The sequence below is a fragment of the Lampetra planeri genome, unplaced genomic scaffold, assembly GCF_965212315.1.
Source record: "Lampetra planeri unplaced genomic scaffold, kcLamPlan1.2.h2 scaffold_504, whole genome shotgun sequence".
In the NCBI taxonomy this organism is placed as follows: Eukaryota; Metazoa; Chordata; class Hyperoartia; order Petromyzontiformes; family Petromyzontidae; genus Lampetra; species Lampetra planeri.
The window spans coordinates 10,135-30,436 of NW_027615327.1; the positions used below are offsets into that span (position 1 = coordinate 10,135).

At 50.3% G+C, this 20,302-nt stretch overlaps 1 protein-coding gene across 1 annotated transcript; it reads right to left on the reverse strand.

The window, feature by feature from the left end:
- Nucleotides 1-1,553: 1,553 nt before the first annotated feature.
- Nucleotides 1,554-18,685, reverse strand: LOC144741325 (uncharacterized). Its single transcript, XM_078623905.1, has 7 exons — nt 17,484-18,685; nt 11,864-11,984; nt 8,832-9,019; nt 7,292-7,446; nt 5,532-5,703; nt 3,074-3,201; nt 1,554-2,296 (listed from the first exon to the last, which is right to left on the reverse strand). The coding sequence occupies exons 1-7, from the start codon at nt 17,602-17,604 to the stop codon at nt 1,628-1,630; spliced, it is 1,554 nt and encodes a 517-aa protein (XP_078480031.1). The 5' UTR covers nt 17,605-18,685; the 3' UTR covers nt 1,554-1,627.
- Nucleotides 18,686-20,302: the final 1,617 nt, after the last annotated feature.

Here is a 20,302-nt window from a genome sequence, read left to right on the forward strand (position 1 = left end):
TCTCTGTGTCTCTCTCTCCCACGTGCTCCGTCTCTCAATGTAATTCCCGTACTGACGAGCAAACGACACCCCCCCCGCACCCCCTCACCCGCCACTCCCCTCACACCAAACCATTCATACCTCAGGGTATGAACGCTTTGACGCGAGCTGTTCCACACCACGAGACTCGCACAGAATCGTATCCGCCAGAAAGCCCCAAGTAGCCCGCGCTTTATTTGTTACGAAATGCAAAACAAAGCCGCCGCCCGCCTCCGCCGCGGCGAAGACGCTCAATAAATAAACAGATTTGTTGCCGACGGGGACGTCCCGGGATGATCGCTTCCCAGTTCTCACCGGCGTCAATAAAGTGTCACACTCCGACCCAATCTCCCCCCCCCAGTTCGTGGCAAGGGCTCAGAAACTTGACGGGCAGAGGTCGCAACCGGGTACCCGATACCCGTACCCTACCCGATACCCGGCTACCCGTACCCGGCCGGTACGAGTAGCCGTTTGCGACCCTGGTGCGGCCTGGTAACGGGTACGGGTAGGCCGTGAGTCACTGGTGAGTCACCGTTTGTCACTCATTTCCCAACGTCTTGTCTCTTCTCACAATTCAAGTTCCTAGAATCAACCCACCCGCGCCTGCAACATGGCTTCATCCCAGAGGTCGCAATCGGGTACCCGATACCCCTACCCTACCGGCCGGGTACGGGTAGGGTACGGGTACGGGTAGGGTACGGGTACGGCCGGGTACGGGTACCCGTTTGCGACCCTGGTGCGGCCGGGTACGGGTAAGGAATCAAAATCCGTGCGACCTCTTGCTTGATGGGCGACTTGAGCCTGCATAGAGGCGACCTGGCCACTTGCTCAACTTGGGTCGTCGTGGCCCAGTGGCTCCTGCGTGGAAGAGGGGGTAGCGCGGCGTAACAAGCACATGGTTGTACTGTGCCGCCGCGCGCTTCTATGCTCCCGGCGTCGACGCTCTCCCTCGCAGCCTGGGACGCGCAGGGGGCCGGCGTGGGCGAGGTGCGGTAAAACAACCGTAACTCCACACTTCTAGACTTGAAGCTTTCGTGACTGCAAGGATTCGTAGTCTTAGGTTTTTTTTTTTTCTCGGTAAAGTCACGTAGGGATGCCTTTCGTCCAGCAGCGGATTGACCGTGGCTGCCGATGATTTTTTGTCGACGATGACGACGACGACGATGACGACGACGACACTATCCATTGTTCCTCGTGTGACCCACTCACGTTGCTGGCAGTTGTTATCCGACTTTCAGGGGACGACGGCCAAACGAAGCCCTCCATAACCGTTTAGCAGGCCAGGCCTGCGTAGGGACAGCTGCGACTGGTGGGAGAGGCAGGGGGGGGTAAAAAGGGGGGGCGGGGGGGGTAAAGGGGGGGGGGCGGGGGGGTGGCGGGGAGGGGGGGCCACCATTACTCGGCCGCAGCAGCAGAACAGCCGAGACGAGGTGGGGCGGCGCAAAGCGAGCCCCCCTAAAAGTGCAAATCTCCCCCTACCCCCCCCCAACCACCACCCACCCATCATCCTCGTCCAGTACAAATCGCAGGCGAGCAGTTTTCCCCCGCCGCCCGCCGCCTTTCAAGCCGCCTTTCACGCCGCCTTTCACGCCGCCTTTCACGCCGCCTTTCACGCGGGAGCGAAGAGCGACGAGATGTCGCTGAGCTGCAGCGCAGACGGGCTGCCACTCGCCGCCCGCCGCCGCCGCCTCCCCCAGCAGCCACCCCGGCGTCGATGCCGCACTCGCCGGGCGCCGCCAGCCGGCTCATGAGCAGACGCCGGGGCAGTCGTCGTCTTCGTCCGCGTCGCTCCCCCTGTAGAGGCGCTCGCTGCTGCCGCCGTTGCTGTTGTCGCCCCCCCGCGACCTCCAACAGCGGCATGGCGACGCCCGAATAAGCGGCGTCCGCCAGCCGGTGCCCTTCGGTGTCCGTGACGAGTGCGGCGCCGGCGAGCGGGATCTCGTCCAACGACAGGGCCTGGCTCGCCGCCAGTCTCTCCTCGTCCTCTTCCTCCTCGTCCTGCCACCATCTCTCTCGCCCTGCCACCCGCCGGCGGAGGAGGATTAGGTGGGCGACGCCGCTCGCGCGGGAACCCCTCGGAGGGCGAGCCGCGGCGGCCGCAGTCGTGGGCCACGGCGCAGATCGCGACGCGGTCGTAGCCGCTGCGGGGGCAGTCGACGACCGCCACGACGGAGATGGGGTGCGAGTCAGGCTCGTGGCAGGGCCGGGCCGCCGGGGGCCCGTGGTGGGATCCCGGCGTCGGGTGTTTGTCGCTGCCCTCGTCCGGCAGCAGGTCGGCCTGAGAAGGGAACGCAGACAAAGATCCCCGCCCCCACGCGTAGCCTTCAACGGAGCGTTGGGTCAAGTGCTGTTGGCGAGTAGCACCTGTGAAGGTCGCCACGGCACACAACTGAACGTTAAGATTAGAGAAACGTATTGCAAGTATGTGTGGCCAAATTGCAGATGTGATCAGAGTAAAAAGATTTTTTTTTTTTAATAAAAATATTTCATTCCCTCTATAAGTGTGTGTACGCTTCATTGCCCTTTTACCCTCTCACTTGCTTCATATATTCGGCAGCCCCAAATATTCTTCCTGGCCGGCAACCCCATTCCTTGTTTTCACTTTGTCTCCCGGCCCAAACGGGGACCCCCCATCCCTCCGCCCCCACAAACGATGTCGGACGACAACATCACCCCCCCGCCATCGTCGTCGTCGTCGTCGTCGTCGTCACGTCGCGACATCTTAGCCGCCTCCAACAGCCCCAATTATTTTGTTGGTGCCAGCGCGTTTAATAATATTAAACTGCCGGGGCGCCGATTTGTTTAGTCCCAGTCCCAATGCTGTCAACCCATCACGGTTTTTTTTTTACCCCCGATTCTTGTCCAGGGCAAATTGAGTTTTCGGCTACAGGCGGCGTACAGCCGTTTCAATTCGGGCAAAACACATTTTTTTGTCTGTGTTTTTCCCTTGTGACGGTGATTTTACAGGTCTGTAATAAGGTAGAGGGCACCGCAGATTGTGCGGTTCCGTCACTGGCGACGACGACATCGGTGACGACAGTGCCGACGCTCTCACCAGCACGAAGGGCAGGCGGTCATTGGCGACGTGTAAGTACTGCATCGTGAAGTAGTAGCCAACGGCCGTCACCAGTATGATGAAGATCGACAGCAGCAGCAGCTGCACCAGCAGAAGCGTGTTCAGCTCTGCGCGGAGACACAAAACAGACGAGGATGTGACTGTCGCTCAACTGCGTAGCCCCTTAACGGACCGTTTGGGCAAGTGCTGTTAGTGGCGGGTGGCACCTGTGAAGGCCGGCACAAGTTAAGAGATTGCAAACCTGTCAACCACTTATCAGTGGCTACATTATTACAGACCAATGCAGACACTTTATTGGTCACCCCGTGCCTCTTATACATCTCAACGTTCATCCTACAGAGTCACCATCACAAGGGAGAAACACAGATAAATAGACACTCACCACTACTACACTCACCACGACACTAATACACTCACCACTACTACACTCATCACTGGTACACTCACCACTACTACACTCACCACGACACTAATACACTCACCACTACTACACTCATCACTGGTACTCACCACTACTACACTCACCACTGGTACACTCACCACTACTACACTCATCACTAGTACACTCACCACGACACTAATACAATCACCACTACTACACTCACCACTACACTCACCACTAGTACACTCACCACTAGTACACTCACCACTACACTCACCACTACACTCACCACTAGTACACTCATCACTAGTACACTCACCACTACTACACTCATCACTACTACACTCATCACTACTACACTCACCACTGGTACACTCACCACTACTACACTCATCACTAGTACACTCACCACGACACTAATACAATCACCACTACTACACTCACCACTAGTACACTCACCACTACGACACTCACCACTAGTACACTTACCACTACAAACCTGTCAACCCCTGATCAGTGCCCTCTACCTTATTACAGACCAACTCAGACCGAATTGGTCACCCCATGTCACTTATAAATCTCAACGTTCATCCTACAAAGTCACCATCACAAGGAAGAAACACAAACACATGGACAAAATAAAAATGTGTGCCCGTGTTGAAACGGCTGTACGCCGCAGGGACCTGAACACTCTATTTCCCTGGGCAAGAATACGGGGTAAACCGTGATGGGTTGACAGCTATGAGATTATATTCTTGGTTCTTTCGGTAAAGTCACGTAGAAGGGAAATAATAAAATAATACTAATAAAACAATAAAAATTATCACGACGTTTCGACCGCAACATAATTTGTATTATTTTATTATTTCCCTTCTACGTGACTTTACCGAAAGAACCAAGAATAAGAATCCCTGCAGTCACGAAAGCTTTCAATCGAAAGATAATAAATGATTATTGCTTGTGTTGCAATCGAAACGCCGTGAGAATTTGATCATGTTTGATTTGTATTATTTTATTATTTCCCTTCTACGTGACTTTACCGAAAGAACCAAGAATAAGAATCCCTGCAGTCACGAAAGCTTTCAATCGAAAGATAATAAATGATGATTGCTTGTGTTGCAATCGAAACGCCGTGAGAATTTGATCATGTTTGATTTGTATTATTTTATTATTTCCCTTCTACGTGACTTTACCGAAAGAACCAAGAAGATGAATCCCTGCAGTCACGAAAGCTTTCAATCGAAAAATAATAAATGATGATTGCTTGTGTTGCAATCGAAACGCCGTGAGAATTTGATCATGTTTGATTTGTATTATTTTATTATTTCCCTTCTACGTGACTTTACCGAAAGAACCAAGAAGATGAATCCCTGCAGTCACGAAAGCTTTAAATCGAAAAATAATAAATGATGATTGCTTGTGTTGCAATCGAAACGCCGTGAGAATTTTATCATGTTTGATTTGTATTATTTTATTATTTCCCTTCTACGTGACTTTACCGAAAGAACCAAGAAGATGAATCCCTGCAGTCACGAAAGCTTTAAATCGAAAAATAATAAATGATGATTGCTTGTGTTGCAATCGAAACGCCGTGAGAATTTGATCATGTTTGATTTGTATTATTTTATTATTTCCCTTCTACGTGACTTTACCGAAAGAACCAAGAAGATGAATCCCTGCAGTCACGAAAGCTTTCAATCGAAAAATAATAAATGATGATTGCTTGTGTTGCAATCGAAACGCCGTGAGAATTTGATCATGTTTGATTTGTATTATTTTATTATTTCCCTTCTACGTGACTTTACCGAAAGAACCAAGAAGATGAATCCCTGCAGTCACGAAAGCTTTAAATCGAAAAATAATAAATGATGATTGCTTGTGTTGCAATCGAAACGCCGTGAGAATTTTATCATGTTTGATTTGTATTATTTTATTATTTCCCTTCTACGTGACTTTACCGAAAGAACCAAGAATATGAATCCCTGCAGTCACGAAAGCTTTCAATCGAAAGCTACGAGATTGTTTCAAGGACATCAGCGCGTCGCTCGTCCCCACCTTCCCGGCTGAACTGCGCGCACTCCTCCGTGGATTTCTCCGTCTCCTTCTCCCACGACCCGATGGTGACCACCGCATGCACCCTCACGCACAGCCTCGGCTTGCTCAGCGTCCTGAATATGCTGCCGTTCACGGGGAACGTAAACTCGCTCCCTTGGAATTCCACTTCCTCCTGAAAGCGCAGAGAGCCAGAGAGCGAGTGTGAGAGAGAGAGCGAGAGAGAAAGAGAGCGAGCGAGAGAGAGCGAGCGAGAGAGAGAGAGAAAGAGAGCGAGTGTGAGAGAGAGAGCGCGAGAAAGGGAGAGCGAGCGAGAGAGAGCGAGAGAGAGAGAGAAAGAGAGCGAGTGAGAGAGAGAGAGCGAGCGAGAGAGAGTGAGAGAGAGCGAGCGAGAGAGAGCGAGCGAGCGAGAGAGAGAGAGAGCGAGCGAGCGAGAGAGAGAGTGAGAGAAAGAGAGAGCGAGCGAGCGAGAGAGAGAGCGAGTGAGAGAGCGAGCGAGAGAGAGAGAGAGCGAGCGAGAGAGCGAGCGAGAGAGAGAGAGAGCGAGCGAGAGAGCGAGCGAGAGAGAGAGCGAGCGAGAGAGAGCGAGCGAGAGAGAGCGAGTGAGAGAGAGAGAGCAAGCGAGAGAGAGTGAGAGAGAGAGAGCGAGCGAGAGAGAGCGAGCGAGAGAGAGCGAGCGAGAGAGAGCGAGCGAGAGAGAGCGAGCGAGAGAAAGAGAGAGCGAGCGAGAGAGAGAGCGAGCGAGAGAGAGCGAGCGAGAGGGAGCGAGCGAGAGAGAGAGTGAGAGAAAGAGAGAGCGAGCGAGCGAGAGAGAGCGAGTGAGAGAGCGAGCGAGCGAGAGGGAGCAAGCGAGAGAGAACGAGCGAGAGAAAGAGCGAGCGAGAGAGATTTTGACTTTGCAGACAACTTTATTCCTCCAGCTGCGATTGCGCTGGAGTCATTTCCAACATGCGAGCCCTCACGGCAGGAAAACAACACACCGGCACACGCGCCATACCGCGTCGTTACGAGCGCCACCCTCCACAGTCAACCCTTCAAGCGTGCTCTCCTCGGAGCCACGCATCGGCCAGTCCACGTTGCCTCGCCACCGCCAAGTGGCGGTGGTGATGGCGATGACGCCGTTAGCGCTACGGGGAGGGGGTCGGTTGTTTCTTAACCTTTCCCATCATCGCTTTCAGCCGGTAAATCTCCTGGCGGTTTGAACCCGTGCTTTGTGCGGGTCCTGGACCGCCAGCTCGCTTGCGTTGTGGTCGAAACGTCGTGAGAATTATTTTATTATGTTTTATTTTTATTATTGTATTATTTCCATTCTACGTGACTTCACCGAAAGAACCAAGAAGACTCGCAGACCAAGTTACTCGCAATCCAAGGTTTTACTCTATTCTCTTTTGGTGTGGACAGATGGACGTAGGGCGGTTTGTCCATGCAGTGCATCGGTGTGGATCTCTACATATTGAGAGCGCAAAGGGGAACGCCTGGGCGAGTTCATTTTACAAGAGAGACAGAGGCGGGTGAGTATGTAGGCGCAGTCAAAATAAATATTCCGATTCTGGCCAATGATCAGGAAGATGATGATGATAACCATGACGAAAACGACGACGACGACGATGATAATCACTACGACGATAATCACGACGATGATGATAACCATGACGATGATAATCCCGACAACGATGATAATCACTACGACGACGATAACCATGACGATGACGACGACGACGATGATAATCACTACGACGACGATAACCATGACGACGACTCACGTTGTGGTTTTGCTCCCCGGCGGCGGTGATGACTGCTCTGTAAGTGTCAAGGACCACATTCTCCCCGTCCAGGTGGTTCAACTCGGGAGGAGTGACGGCCAGCCGCAGACTGTCGCCCTCCTTGAACAGGGTCACGCGTGGGGCATCGAGCTCGACTGGTGGCAGGAGGGGAGGGGGGGGGGGGAGGGATGGGGGGGAGGAGGGATGGGGGGGAGGAGAGGGATGGGGGGGGGAGAGGGATGGAAGGGGAGGGATGGGGGGGGAGGAGAGGGATGGGAGGGGAGAGGGATGGAAGGGGAGGGATGGGGGGGAGGGATGAGGGGGGAGGAGAGGGATGGGAGGGAAGAGGGATGGGGGGGGGAGGAGAGGGATGGGGGGGAGGAGAGGGATGGGAGGGATGGGGCGGGAGGAGGGGGATGGGAGGGGAGGGATGAGGGGGGAGGAGAGGGATGGGAGGGGAGAGGGATGGGGGGGGGGGAGGAGAGGGATGGGAGGGATGGGGGGGGAGGAGAGGGATGGGGCGGGAGGAGGGGGATGGGAGGGGGATGGGGGGGGAGGAGGGGGATGGGAGGGATGGGGGGGGAGGAGGGGGATGGAGGGGAGGGGAGAGGGATGGGGGGGGAGGAGAGGGATGGGGGGAGGAGGAGAGGGATGGGGCGGGAGGAGAGGGATGGGAGGAATGGGGGGGGAGGAGGGGGATGGGAGAGGGAGAGGGATGGAAGGGGAGGAGAAGAGGTAGTCAACATCTCCTAGCCACCTTGATGATGATGATGAGAGAGAGATGCAAACTCCAAATATACAGCAGCAGGCGTCAGCATCGGGATACGAACCCACGACCTCCTTTATACCAGGCGAGGTAGTTAACATCTCCTAGCCACCTTGAAGATGATGGCGAGAGAGAGAGACACGCAAACTCAAAATATACAGCAGCAGGTGTCAGGGTCGAGATCGAACCCACGACCTCCTTTATACCAGGCGAGGTAGTTCACATCTCCTAGCTACTATGGCGCCCATGATCGAAAGGAAAGAAAAAAAGAGGGAGGGAGGGAGGGGAGGACCGATGGGAGAGATGATGAAAAACGCGGTCCAATACTGAGCCGAACGAAGCGTGAATAACCGGCGCATTAATCCGTATCGAGGGGCGCCATTACGTACGGCCGGATCGCCTCAAGACGCAGGCCTGCCCCCAAAGCCTTATCCATGGCGCATCGGGACTCTACGCGTCTGGATCGTCACGTCGCCGCGAGGTTTAACTCATCTTCTTGGTTCTTTCGGTAAAGTCACGTAGAAGGGAAGTAATAAAATAATAAAAATAAAACATAATATTATTATTATTTATTACTTCCCTTCTACGTGACGACTTTACCGAAAGAACCAAGAAGATGAATCCCTGCAGTCACGAAAGCTTTAAATCGAAAGATAATTATTTTATTATGTTTTTTTTATTATTTTATTACTTCCCTTCTACGTGACTTTACCGAAAGAACCAAGAAGATGAATCCCTGCAGTCACGAAAGTTTCAAGTCGAGGTTTAACTCACCGACGTTCCTAGGCAGGCAACGTATTTGCACCCACGCGGAAGAGCTGTCGATCTGCGTTGACGTGGTGCGCACATCAACGATGATCTTGTCCATCAGCATGTCCTGGGAGATGGACAGCTCGCAGCTTGTTGCAGCGCCGACGTTACCAGGACTGCAGTCCTCCGTGTTGCAACTGTTGGAGCCGTAGCTGTGGGCGGTAACGCAAAACGGCAGTTTCAGTGTAGTGTATAGTAGTGTATAGTGTAGTGTATAGTAGTGTATAGTGTAGTGTATAGTAGTGTATAGTAGTGTATAGTAGTGTATAGTGTAGTGTATAGTAGTGTATAGTAGTGTATAGTGTAGTGTATAGTAGTGTATAGTAGTGTATAGTAGTGTATAGTGTAGTGTATAGTAGTGTATAGTAGTGTATAGTAGTGTATAGTATAGTGTATAGTAGTGTATAGTAGTGTATAGTGTAGTGTATAGTAGTGTATAGTAGTGTATAGTGTAGTGTATAGTAGTGTATAGTAGTGTATAGTGTAGTGTATAGTAGTGTATAGTAGTGTATAGTGTAGTGTATAGTGTAGTGTATAGTAGCGTAGTGTATAGTAGCGTAGTGTTTAGTGTAGTGTATAGTAGTGTATAGTAGTGTATAGTAGTGTAGTGTATAGTGTAGTGTATAGTAGTGTATAGTAGTGTATAGTGTAGTGTATAGTAGTGTATAGTAGTGTATAGTGTAGTGTATAGTGTAGTGTATAGTAGTGTATAGTAGTGTAGTGTATAGTGTAGTGTATAGTAGTGTAGTGTATGGTAGTGTAGTGTATAGTGTAGTGTATAGTAGTGTATAGTAGTGTATAGTGTAGTGTATAGTGTATAGTAGTGTAGTGTATAGTGTAGTGTATAGTAGTGTATAGTGTAGTGTATAGTGTAGTGTATAGTAGTGTATAGTAGTGTATAGTGTAGTGTAGAGTATAGTGTAGTGTATAGTAGTGTAGTGTATAGTAGTGTAGTGTATTGTGTAGTGTATAGTAGTGTAGTGTATAGTAGTGTATAGTAGTGTATAGTAGTGTAGTGTATAGTAGTGTAGTGTATAGTAGTGTAGTGTATAGTAGTGTATTGTGTAGTGTATAGTGTAGTGTATAGTAGTGTAGTGTATAGTGTAGTGTATAGTAGTGTATAGTAGTGTATAGTAGTGTAGTGTAGAGTATAGTGTAGTGTATAGTAGTGTAGTGTAGAGTATAGTGTAGTGTATAGTAGTGTAGTGTATAGTATAGTGTATAGTGTAGTGTATAGTATAGTAGTGTAGTGTATAGTAGTGTAGTGTATAGTATAGTAGTGTAGTGTATAGTAGTGTAGTGTATAGTAATGGTGTATAGTAGTGTAGTGTATAGTGTCGTGTATAGTATAGTAGTGTATAGTAGTGTAGTGTATAGTAGTGTAGTGTAGAGTATAGTGTAGTGTATAGTAGTGTAGTGTATAGTGTAGTGTATAGTAGTGTAGTGTATAGTATAGTGTATAGCAGAGGTGTGGACTCGAGTCATGTGACTTGGACTCGAGTCAGACTCGAGTCATGAATTTGATGACTTGCGACTCGACTTGGACTTGCATAACAATGACTTTGTCCCACCTCTGGTGTATAGTGTAGTGTATAGTATAGTAGTGTATAGTAGTGTAGTGTAGAGTATAGTGTAGTGTATAGTAGTGTAGTGTATTGTAGTGTAGTGTATAGTAGAGTAGTGCCTCCATAGAGCCCAATGTGTTTGTTTACCGACCATTTCCCTGTTAACAACGGGCTTTTGTAGGCACAGTAAATATTAATTAATGCACCGATTAACCACGTTTCTTTTAATATTATGTGTTTCTAATGCCGTTAGCATCTTTACGTATTCATATCTATTGTTTAAATATTTTTAAAGTACGTTTTCCGGGTGAAAAAGGGATAACTTTCGATGCTAGCGGAGCGAATTAAGCCTTTGACGTGCATTCGTCATTTCGGCAATTTGGTCATTCGGAATTGGGGCGCTGTCGGCGTAGAAACGGTGCATGAGCAATTCGCCACGAGCCGAATTCGCCGTACCGGATGGGTCCGATTTGGGCACGCACGGGGAAGGACGGCGCACGTCACGACCAAAACAATGGGCTCGGTCTTGCGGCGGTGCGCGTGGTTTTGGACTTTACCCTACGTGCGCACCGTGTGCAAGCCAACCCTCTGGGAAGTGTCGTCTACGCCGACATCAAGTGGTCGTAGAAGAGGGGCTTAAGTCGGCGGGACAAATCCAAAGCGTTGGATGGAACTGATGCGGGCTGGGTGTGTCTGTGTGTGTGTCAATGCGTATGGTGGTGTAGCGGTTAGCGCTATGAACCTGGCGACCCGGGTTCGATTCCCGCTCACGGACAACACCAGTGACGATTATCCGAACCGGTCCTGGGCCTCCCCGAGGTTGACTCAGCCTCAAATGAGTACCTGGTGCGGTGTGTAAACATCGCCACTGGGGAGACAAAGGCGGTCGGGCGTGGCGCTGGCCACTCACCTCCTCGTGTGCCGTTCCGGCCTTCATAGGTGCTCGCTAACAGCACTTGCCCCTACAGTCTGTTAAGGCTACACGGGGGATCTTTGTCTTTGTGTTTTGGTGTGTGAAAAGTTTGGAAAATATTTTTTTTTAAATTGGGGCAGGAGGCACTGGGGGATTACCACTTATTGTACATAATTCAGGAATATTGGATAATTCGACAAAAGCCAGATGAACCAAAATGTGTCGATTTAACAAGGGTTGACCGTATCTGCCATCCATGCCAGCAGAATTGTCTCTCCCCACTACGGGAGGGCAAATTGATGACCCTCTTCCACTCCCCGCCAAGACGTCTTTGCGAGAGGTGGTAGCACCCGCACTCGTTTTCTCCCCACCGCACGCGTTTGCGTACGCGCGGCAAACCCTGACCGGTGACAGAATTTGCTCTCTCGCCATTCATCGGGTAAAACCGGCAGCGCGGAACAGCCCCGAAGCCGAACAGCCCTCGTCTTTGGCGAGGCGCCATGGAGGAGGAATCTTACTGTTGCCACCGCGCCTCGTATGTGCAGTTCTCGCAGTCGGCAGGAGCTTGCCACTTGAGCTTGAAGAAGAAGTTCCGTCCAGTCAAGGTCACGTTTTGTGGCGTTGGCAAGGGCTTCATTTCTGCGATGACACAAAACGTATCCATCTTCTTGGTTCTTTCGGTAAAGTCACGTAGAAGGGAAGTAATAAAATAACCAGGTCTGTCTCCCCGACAGACCTGGTCTTCACCTGAGGACGGCTGCTTGCGTTGTGGCTGAAACGTCGTGAGAATTATTTTATTGTTTTATTTTTATTATTTTATTACTTCCCTTCTACGTGACTTTACCGAAAGAACCAATAAGATGAATCTCTGCAGTCACGAAAGCTTTCAATCGAAACAAAACGTATCGCCAAAAAAATTCAAGGTCTCCTCCGAGTAGCATGCGCAGAAACACACACAGGCCTGTTGGGGCAAGTCCTGTAATTATATAAACTTCCAAAACAATATTTTTTTATTCTACCAGGCAAGGCCCACTGGGCTATCGTGTGGAAATGCATGTTGATTCTAAATGCGGAGTAGGGAAAAAACAGTGGACCCCGGACAAAAAAATCCACGCGACCACAGGGAGAACACGCAAACTACAAATATACAGCAGGCATCGGTGTCGGGATCGAACCCACGACCACAAGGCGAGGTAGTTAACATCTCGTCACCACGACGCCTGATGAGGAACCACAGACACGAGCAGCATCAGCAGCATCAGCAGCAGCATCAACATCAGCAGCAGCAGCATCAGCATCAGCAGCATCAGCTGCAGCATCAGCATCAGCAGCATCAGCATCAGCAGCATCAGCAGCATCAGCAGCAGCAGCATCAGCAGCATCAGCATCAGCAGCATCAGCATCAGCAGCATCAGCAGCAGCAGCAGCATCAGCTGCAGCATCAGCAGCATCAGCAGCATCAGCAGCAGCAGCATCAGCATCAGCAGCATCAGCAGCATCAGCAGCAGCATCAGCAGCATCAGCATCAGCAGCATCAGCAGCATCAGCAGCATCAGCAATCAGCAGCATCAGCAGCATCAGCATCAGCAGCAGCATCAGCATCAGCAGCATCAGCAGCAGCAGCAGCATCAGCAGCATCAGCATCAGCAGCATCAGCAGCATCAGCAGCAGCAGCATCAGCAGCATCAGCAATCAGCAGCATCAGCAGCAGCAGCATCAGCATCAGCAGCAATCAGCAGCATCAGCATCATCATCAGCAGCAGCAGCTGCGTGGTCAGCTGGTGCTGCATTTTCTCCCCCAAGTTCTGCGGTCCTCTATGTACTCGGTGTGGTGAGTAAGTGGTTGAGTCAGTGAGTCGAGTTGGTGCGTGTGTTGTTGCTGGCTGAACACAGTGGCGATGATGATGGGCGAGACAGAAAGAGTCAGACCCTGGGCGGTTAGGGAGGAATCAATGAGTAAAAAAAAAGTTTTTTAAATTTCGGAAAAATATTTCACCTGGAAAATCCCACGTGATGTGTAATCGGTCCATGAAAAACAATTTCTTACTTTAAATAGAGTTCTGCAAAATTATGTTGAGCCAAATTTGGCTTTTTTATCGATAACGTTGGCCAACCAACCCACACACGCGCACACGCACTCACACACACGTCCACAAGTACCGGAAGAAGGGTGTGAGTGGGTTGTAGCTGCGGCAGCAGGCAGAGAGACCCACTCGGAGGAGGTTTAACAAGAAACCGAAGCGAAACCTCAACACACAATTCATGAGTCACCGTTTTGGAACAGAAACAAGGAAGTCGTCCCTGCCTTCCCCTCCCCTCCCCCCTAAAGCCACCACAAAACATTCGCGTGGTCACATCGAGTCCGCACGAAAAGGGGGGTTGAACATTTTCTGAGAATAAATAAAAATAAACATTTAAAAATATATTACGCGCGCGTGTGTGTGTGTGCCTGAAATGAGTACCTGGTGCGGTGTGTAAACATCGCCACTAGGTCGACTCAGCCTTAAATGAGTACCTGGTGCGGTGTGTAAACATCGCCACTGGGGAGACAAAGGCGGTCGGGGCGTGGTGCTGGCCACCCACCCCCTCGTGTGCTGTGCCAGCCTTCATAGGTGCTCGCTAACAGCACTTGCCCCCTACAGCCTGTTAAGGCTATACGGGGGATCTTTGTCTTTATCTTTGTGTGTTCTGGACGCGGGTTTTTTTTTTATTATTTCCCACGCGAACCCCCCCACCACCCTCCACACGTAGTTACAGCGTTTCCGCGATTGTAAACGGGCGGAAACGTAAAACGTCCACCCAAATGTCCGTCCGTGAAGACCGAACGTTGGGTTTCAACGCAGCCCTAAGCACGGCCAATAGATGCGTCCGTGCAAAAGCCTCCGATGTACCGGCCCGTACGAGCCGGGTTGGAGTGGTTAACTTGGGCTCGCGCGCGCCGGTGAGTTTAAACGACACGCGGGCCACGCGGGGCACGTGGGCACCGTGACCTGTTTAGGGGTCAATCCCGATTCGTATTCTTTTGGGTCAATCTGGATTTGAAGCTTTCGTGAGGAGGGTGGGGAGGGGGCTGGGTGGGGCTGGGTGGGGAGGGGAGGGTGGGGAGGGGCTGGGTGGGGGAGGGCAGGGGTGGAGAGGGGCTGGGTGGGGAGGGTGGGGGCAGGGTGGGGAGGGGCTGGGTGGGGAGGGGCTGGGGTCGGGAGGGGCTGGGTGGGGAGGGGTGGGGACGGGCTGGGTGGGGAGGGTGGGAACGGGCTGGGTGGGGGAGGGTGGGGCTGGGTTGGGGTGGGAGGGGTGGGGAGGGGGCTAGGTGGGGAGGATGGGGCTAGGTGGGGAGGATGGGGCTGGGGTGGGGGGTGGGAGGGGGCTGGGTGGGGAGGGGCTGGGTCACCCCGTGGTGCCCTTATAAAACTCAACGTTTCACCTACTCACGCCGGCTTGTGCTCGCCCTCACAGTCCGGGGCATATTTGCCGGAATACACCACGCCGCCGTTGACCCTGCAGGCCATTGACCGAGCAACCCAACGTTCCTACACCAGCTCCCTCCGCAGGACAATGTGTTTATTATGCATAGCACACAGCATCCAACCCCGCCTCGCCATCCCCATCCATCCACCCAGCATCGTGAACGTGATAAGAGAACTTCGTGAAAAGTCCGTGACATCCGGTCTAACAAAGTAAATATCAATCTTGATTTGAAGCTTTCGTGACTGCAGGAATTCATGCTCTTTGGTCACGTAGGTAGAAAATAAAATAAAATAATTTTTGAAATAAAATAATTTTTATTTTCTTCTACGTGACTTTACCGAAAAAAACCAAAAAGAGTATAAAGAATATTAAACCGTTCTATCTCGGACTACTTAGCGGCAGTGGTAAAGCTTTCACGACCAATATTATCCATAATATACACTACACTATACACTACAACTACTATACACTACACTATACACTACACTACTATACACTACACTACTATACACTATAACTCTACACTAAACACTACACTACTATACACTATACTCTACACTATACACTACACTATACACTACACTACTATACACTACACTACTATACACTATACTCTAAACTAAACACTACACTACTATACACTATACTCTACACTATACACTACACTATACACTACACTACTATACACTACACTACTATACACTATACTCTACACTAAACACTACACTACTATACACTACTATACTATACACTACTATACACTACACTACTATACACTATACACTACTATACACTATACTCTACACTATACACTACACTACTATACACTAAAAATACACTGCGCTACTAATACACTACTATACACTACACTATACACTACTATACACTACACTAACTATAACACTACACTATACACTACTATACACTACAAAACTATACACTACACTACTATACAATACATTACACTACTATACTCTACACTACACTACTATACACTACACTATACACTACTATACACTACAATACACTACTATACTATACAATACACTAAAATACAATACACTATGATACACTACTATACTCTACACTATACACTACACTACTATACACTCCACTACTATACACTACACTATACACTATACTATACACTCATACTATACACTACTATACACACTACTAACACACTACCAACATACACTACACTATACACTACTAAACTACACTACTACACTAACACTACACTATACACTATACACTACACTACTATACACTACACTATACACTACTGACACTACTAAACACTAACACTACACCTAACACTACACCTACTATACACTACACTATACACTAACACTACACTACACTACATACACCACTACTAACACTACACTACACTACACTAATAAACTACACACTATACACTACACTCTACTACTATACACTACACTATACACTACACTACACTATACTATACACTATACTATACACTACTAACTATAACTACACTATACACTAACACTATAACTATAGAAACACTACTATACACTACACTATACACTACTATATACTCCACTACTATATACTACACTATACACTACACTACTATACACTACACTATACACTACACTATACACTACACTACTATACACTACACTACTATACACTACACTACTATACACTACACTACTATACACTACACTATACACTACACTATACTCTACACTACGATACGTAAATTTGTGTCGTTAAACCCTCCACCACCCGACGCAGCCAATCAACAAAAGGTGCAGCATTCAAGCGGCTGTGTGTGTTGCGGAGTAAAACAGGTGAGCGAAGAGGTGAGTGAAGAGGTGAGCGAAGAGGTGAGTGAAGATATTCTTAGGTTTTTTCGGTAAAGTCACGTAGGTAAAAAATTCAAATTAATAAAAGTAAAATAAAAATAAAATAAAATCACGACGTTTCGGAGGCAACACAAGCCTCCGTCTTCAGGTGGAACAGTCACAGCACGATAGCTGTATCAAGTGAGAGAAATTACAAGAACACAGTATTTGTATATATACTGGTTGAGGGTGGGAGGAGCCAAGGTAGGCACCTGGATATTATTTTTAAATCCTTTATATTAAGTTCACTTGCTTGCTTGCTTGCGCGCTTGCGACCGTGCAAATCTTTCGGTCGTTTTTTAACCCACTTCCCGTGATCCAATCGAGCTGACATTTTGCACACAGACTCGTTGTGCGTGACAATTTCTTTTCGTGAAAATTTCCCCCCAAAATTTTACACTTTTTAGGTAAAAAAAAGTCTATTTAATTACCAATTGCTTAATGGTGGCAGGCAATCATCTGACCCATAGGTGGCAGCCATCTCCAGCCAGAGGACGAGAGGACTCTAGCCGCCCGTTTCAAAGACCAATGTGGGCTGGGTTGTGGCCCATTGAACACGCACATAAAGGATTTATAGTGAAAAACTTTGTTTTTACGGGTTAATTTTTTGTGAGGTTCGGTGCGGCTGAAGCACGCTGCTAGGAATGAGCCTTTGTGAGTGAACAGGTGAGTGAACAGGTGAGTGAACAGGTGAGTGAACAGGTGAGTGAACAGGTGAGTGAACAGGTGAGTGAACAGGTGAGTGAACAGGTGAGTGAACAGGTGAGTGAACAGGTGCTGAGATTCTCACCTCGAACGTTGGTGGACGAGGTGATGTTGCAGGCGTTGGTGGAGGTGGTGGAGGTTGTGCAGGAGATGGAGGAGGAGGAGGTGGTGGACAAGAGGATGAGAAGCCGGAGCGGGAGATTCATGGGTGAGGTGACGGCCGTGAAGGCAATGAAGCCCTCGGCCAACTCACTCACTCACTCACGTACGGTGCGAAAGAAGTCCAGCATACACACTGCCCATAGACTCAAAACTGCCCATAGACTCAACACTACCCATAGACTCAGCACTGCCCCATAGACTCAAAATTGCCCATAGACTCAACACTGCCCATAGACTCAACACTAACCCATAGACTCAACACTGCACCATAGACTCAACACTACCCATAGACTCAACACTGCCCATACACTCAACACTGCACCATAGACTCAACACTGCCCATAGACTCAACACTGCCCCATAGACTCAACACTGCCCATAGACTCAACAGTGCACCATAGACTCAACACTGCCCCGTAGACTCAACACTACCCCATAGACTCAACACTCCACCATAGACTTAACACTACCCATAGAATCAACACTGCACATAGACTCAACACTACCCATAGACTCAACACTACCCATAGACTCAACACTGCCCCGTAGACTCAACACTGCCCATAGACTCAACACTGCCCCATAGACTCAACACTGCCCCATAGACTCAACACTCCACCATAGACTTAACACTACCCATAGAATCAACACTGCCCATAGACTCAACACTACCCATAGAATCAACACTGCCCATAGACTCAACACTGCACCTCCGATTACCACGTTTGGCTACGTACGGTGCGAAAGAAGTTCAGCGTATAGCACACACACATAGCACACACACAGAACACACACACCACACACACACAGCACACACACACCACACACACACAGCACACACACACCACACACACACAGAACACACACACACCACACACACACAGAACACACACACACCACACACACACAGCACTCACACACACCACACACACAGAACACACACACACACAGCACACACACAGAGCACAGCACACACAGCACACACACAGCACACACACACACCGCTCACCAACCCTTACAACACTCACCACACTCACCACGATCACCACGCTCACCACACTCACTCACCACACTCAACAACACGGCCGGGCGAGCGCGAGGGAGTGCCGGGTGACGTCACCCGAGTTCTCGACAGTGACGCGTGGGGGGCGCGGGGGTGGGGGCGAGGAGGCGCGGGGGCGGGGGGGCGAGGGGGCGGGGGGGGCGGAGGGGGGGCGGGGGGGGCGGGGGCGGGGGGGGGCGTGGGGGCGGGGGGGCGGGGGGGCGAGGGGGCGGGGGGGCGGGGGCGGGGGGGCGGGGGCGGGGGGCGTGGGGGGCGTGGGGGCGGGGGGGCGGGGGGGCGGGGGGCGGGGGGCGTGGGGGCGGGGGGCGTGGGGGGCGGGGGGGCGGGGGGCGTGGGGGCGGGGGCGGGGGGCGTGGGGGGTGTGGGGGGCGGGGGGTCTCAGTGACGCGGGGATTTCCCCCCTCGCCACCCCCCACGTGTCTCTGGTGGTGAGATTCCGGTGGAGACACGCAAAGACACAGAGAGACACAGAGAGACACAGAGAGACACAGAGAGACACGCACAGACATAGAGATACACAGAGACACAGAGACACACAGAGACACAGAGACACACAGAGACACAGAGACACAGAGAGACACACAGAGACACAGAGACACACAGAGACACAGAGAGACACAGAGAGACACGCACAGACATAGAGATACACAGAGACACAGAGACACACAGAGACACAGAGAGACACAGAGAGACAGAGAGACACAGAGAGACACGCACAGACATAGAGATACACAGAGACACAGAGACACACAGAGACACAGAGACACACAGAGACACAGAGACGCAGAGAGACACAGAGACACAGAGACACAGAGAGACACACAGAGACACACAGAGACACAGAGAGACACAGAGACACACGCACAGACACACAGAGACACAGAGGGACACGCACAGACACACAGCCACACAGAGACACAGAGAGACACACAGAGACAGAGAGACACAGAGACACACAGAGACACAGAGAGACACGCACAGAGACACACAGAGACACAGAGAGACACGCACAGACACACAGATACACAGAGACACACGGAGACATACAGAGACACAGACAGACATAGAGAGACACGCACAGAGACACAGAGAGACACGCATAGACACACAGCCACACAGAGAGACACGCACAGACACACAGAGACACAGAGAGAGACACGCACAGACACACAGAGACACACAGAGACACGCACAGACACACAGAGACATACAGAGACACACAGAGACACGCACAGACACACAGTGACACAGAGAGACACAGAGAGACACGCACAAACACAGTCACACAGAGAGACACGGATACAGAGGGACAGGGGGATAGGGATCAGATGGACATGCACAGACACATAGAGACACAGGTAGATACACAGAGACACACATAGACACGTACAGACACACAGACACAGGGAGATATACAGATTACAGAGACACGCACAGACACAGTGACACTGATGCAGATAGACAGGGAGATATACAGATTATAGAGACACGGAGGCAGGGATCAGATAGACACAGAGACACGCACAGACACATTGACACTTGGACAGAGAGACACGGGGACAGAAAGACACGGAGAGAAATACAGAGAGACACAGGGATATGGATCAGATAGACACGCACAGACACACAGAGACACAGAGAGACACGCACAGACACACAGAGACACAGAGAGACACGGG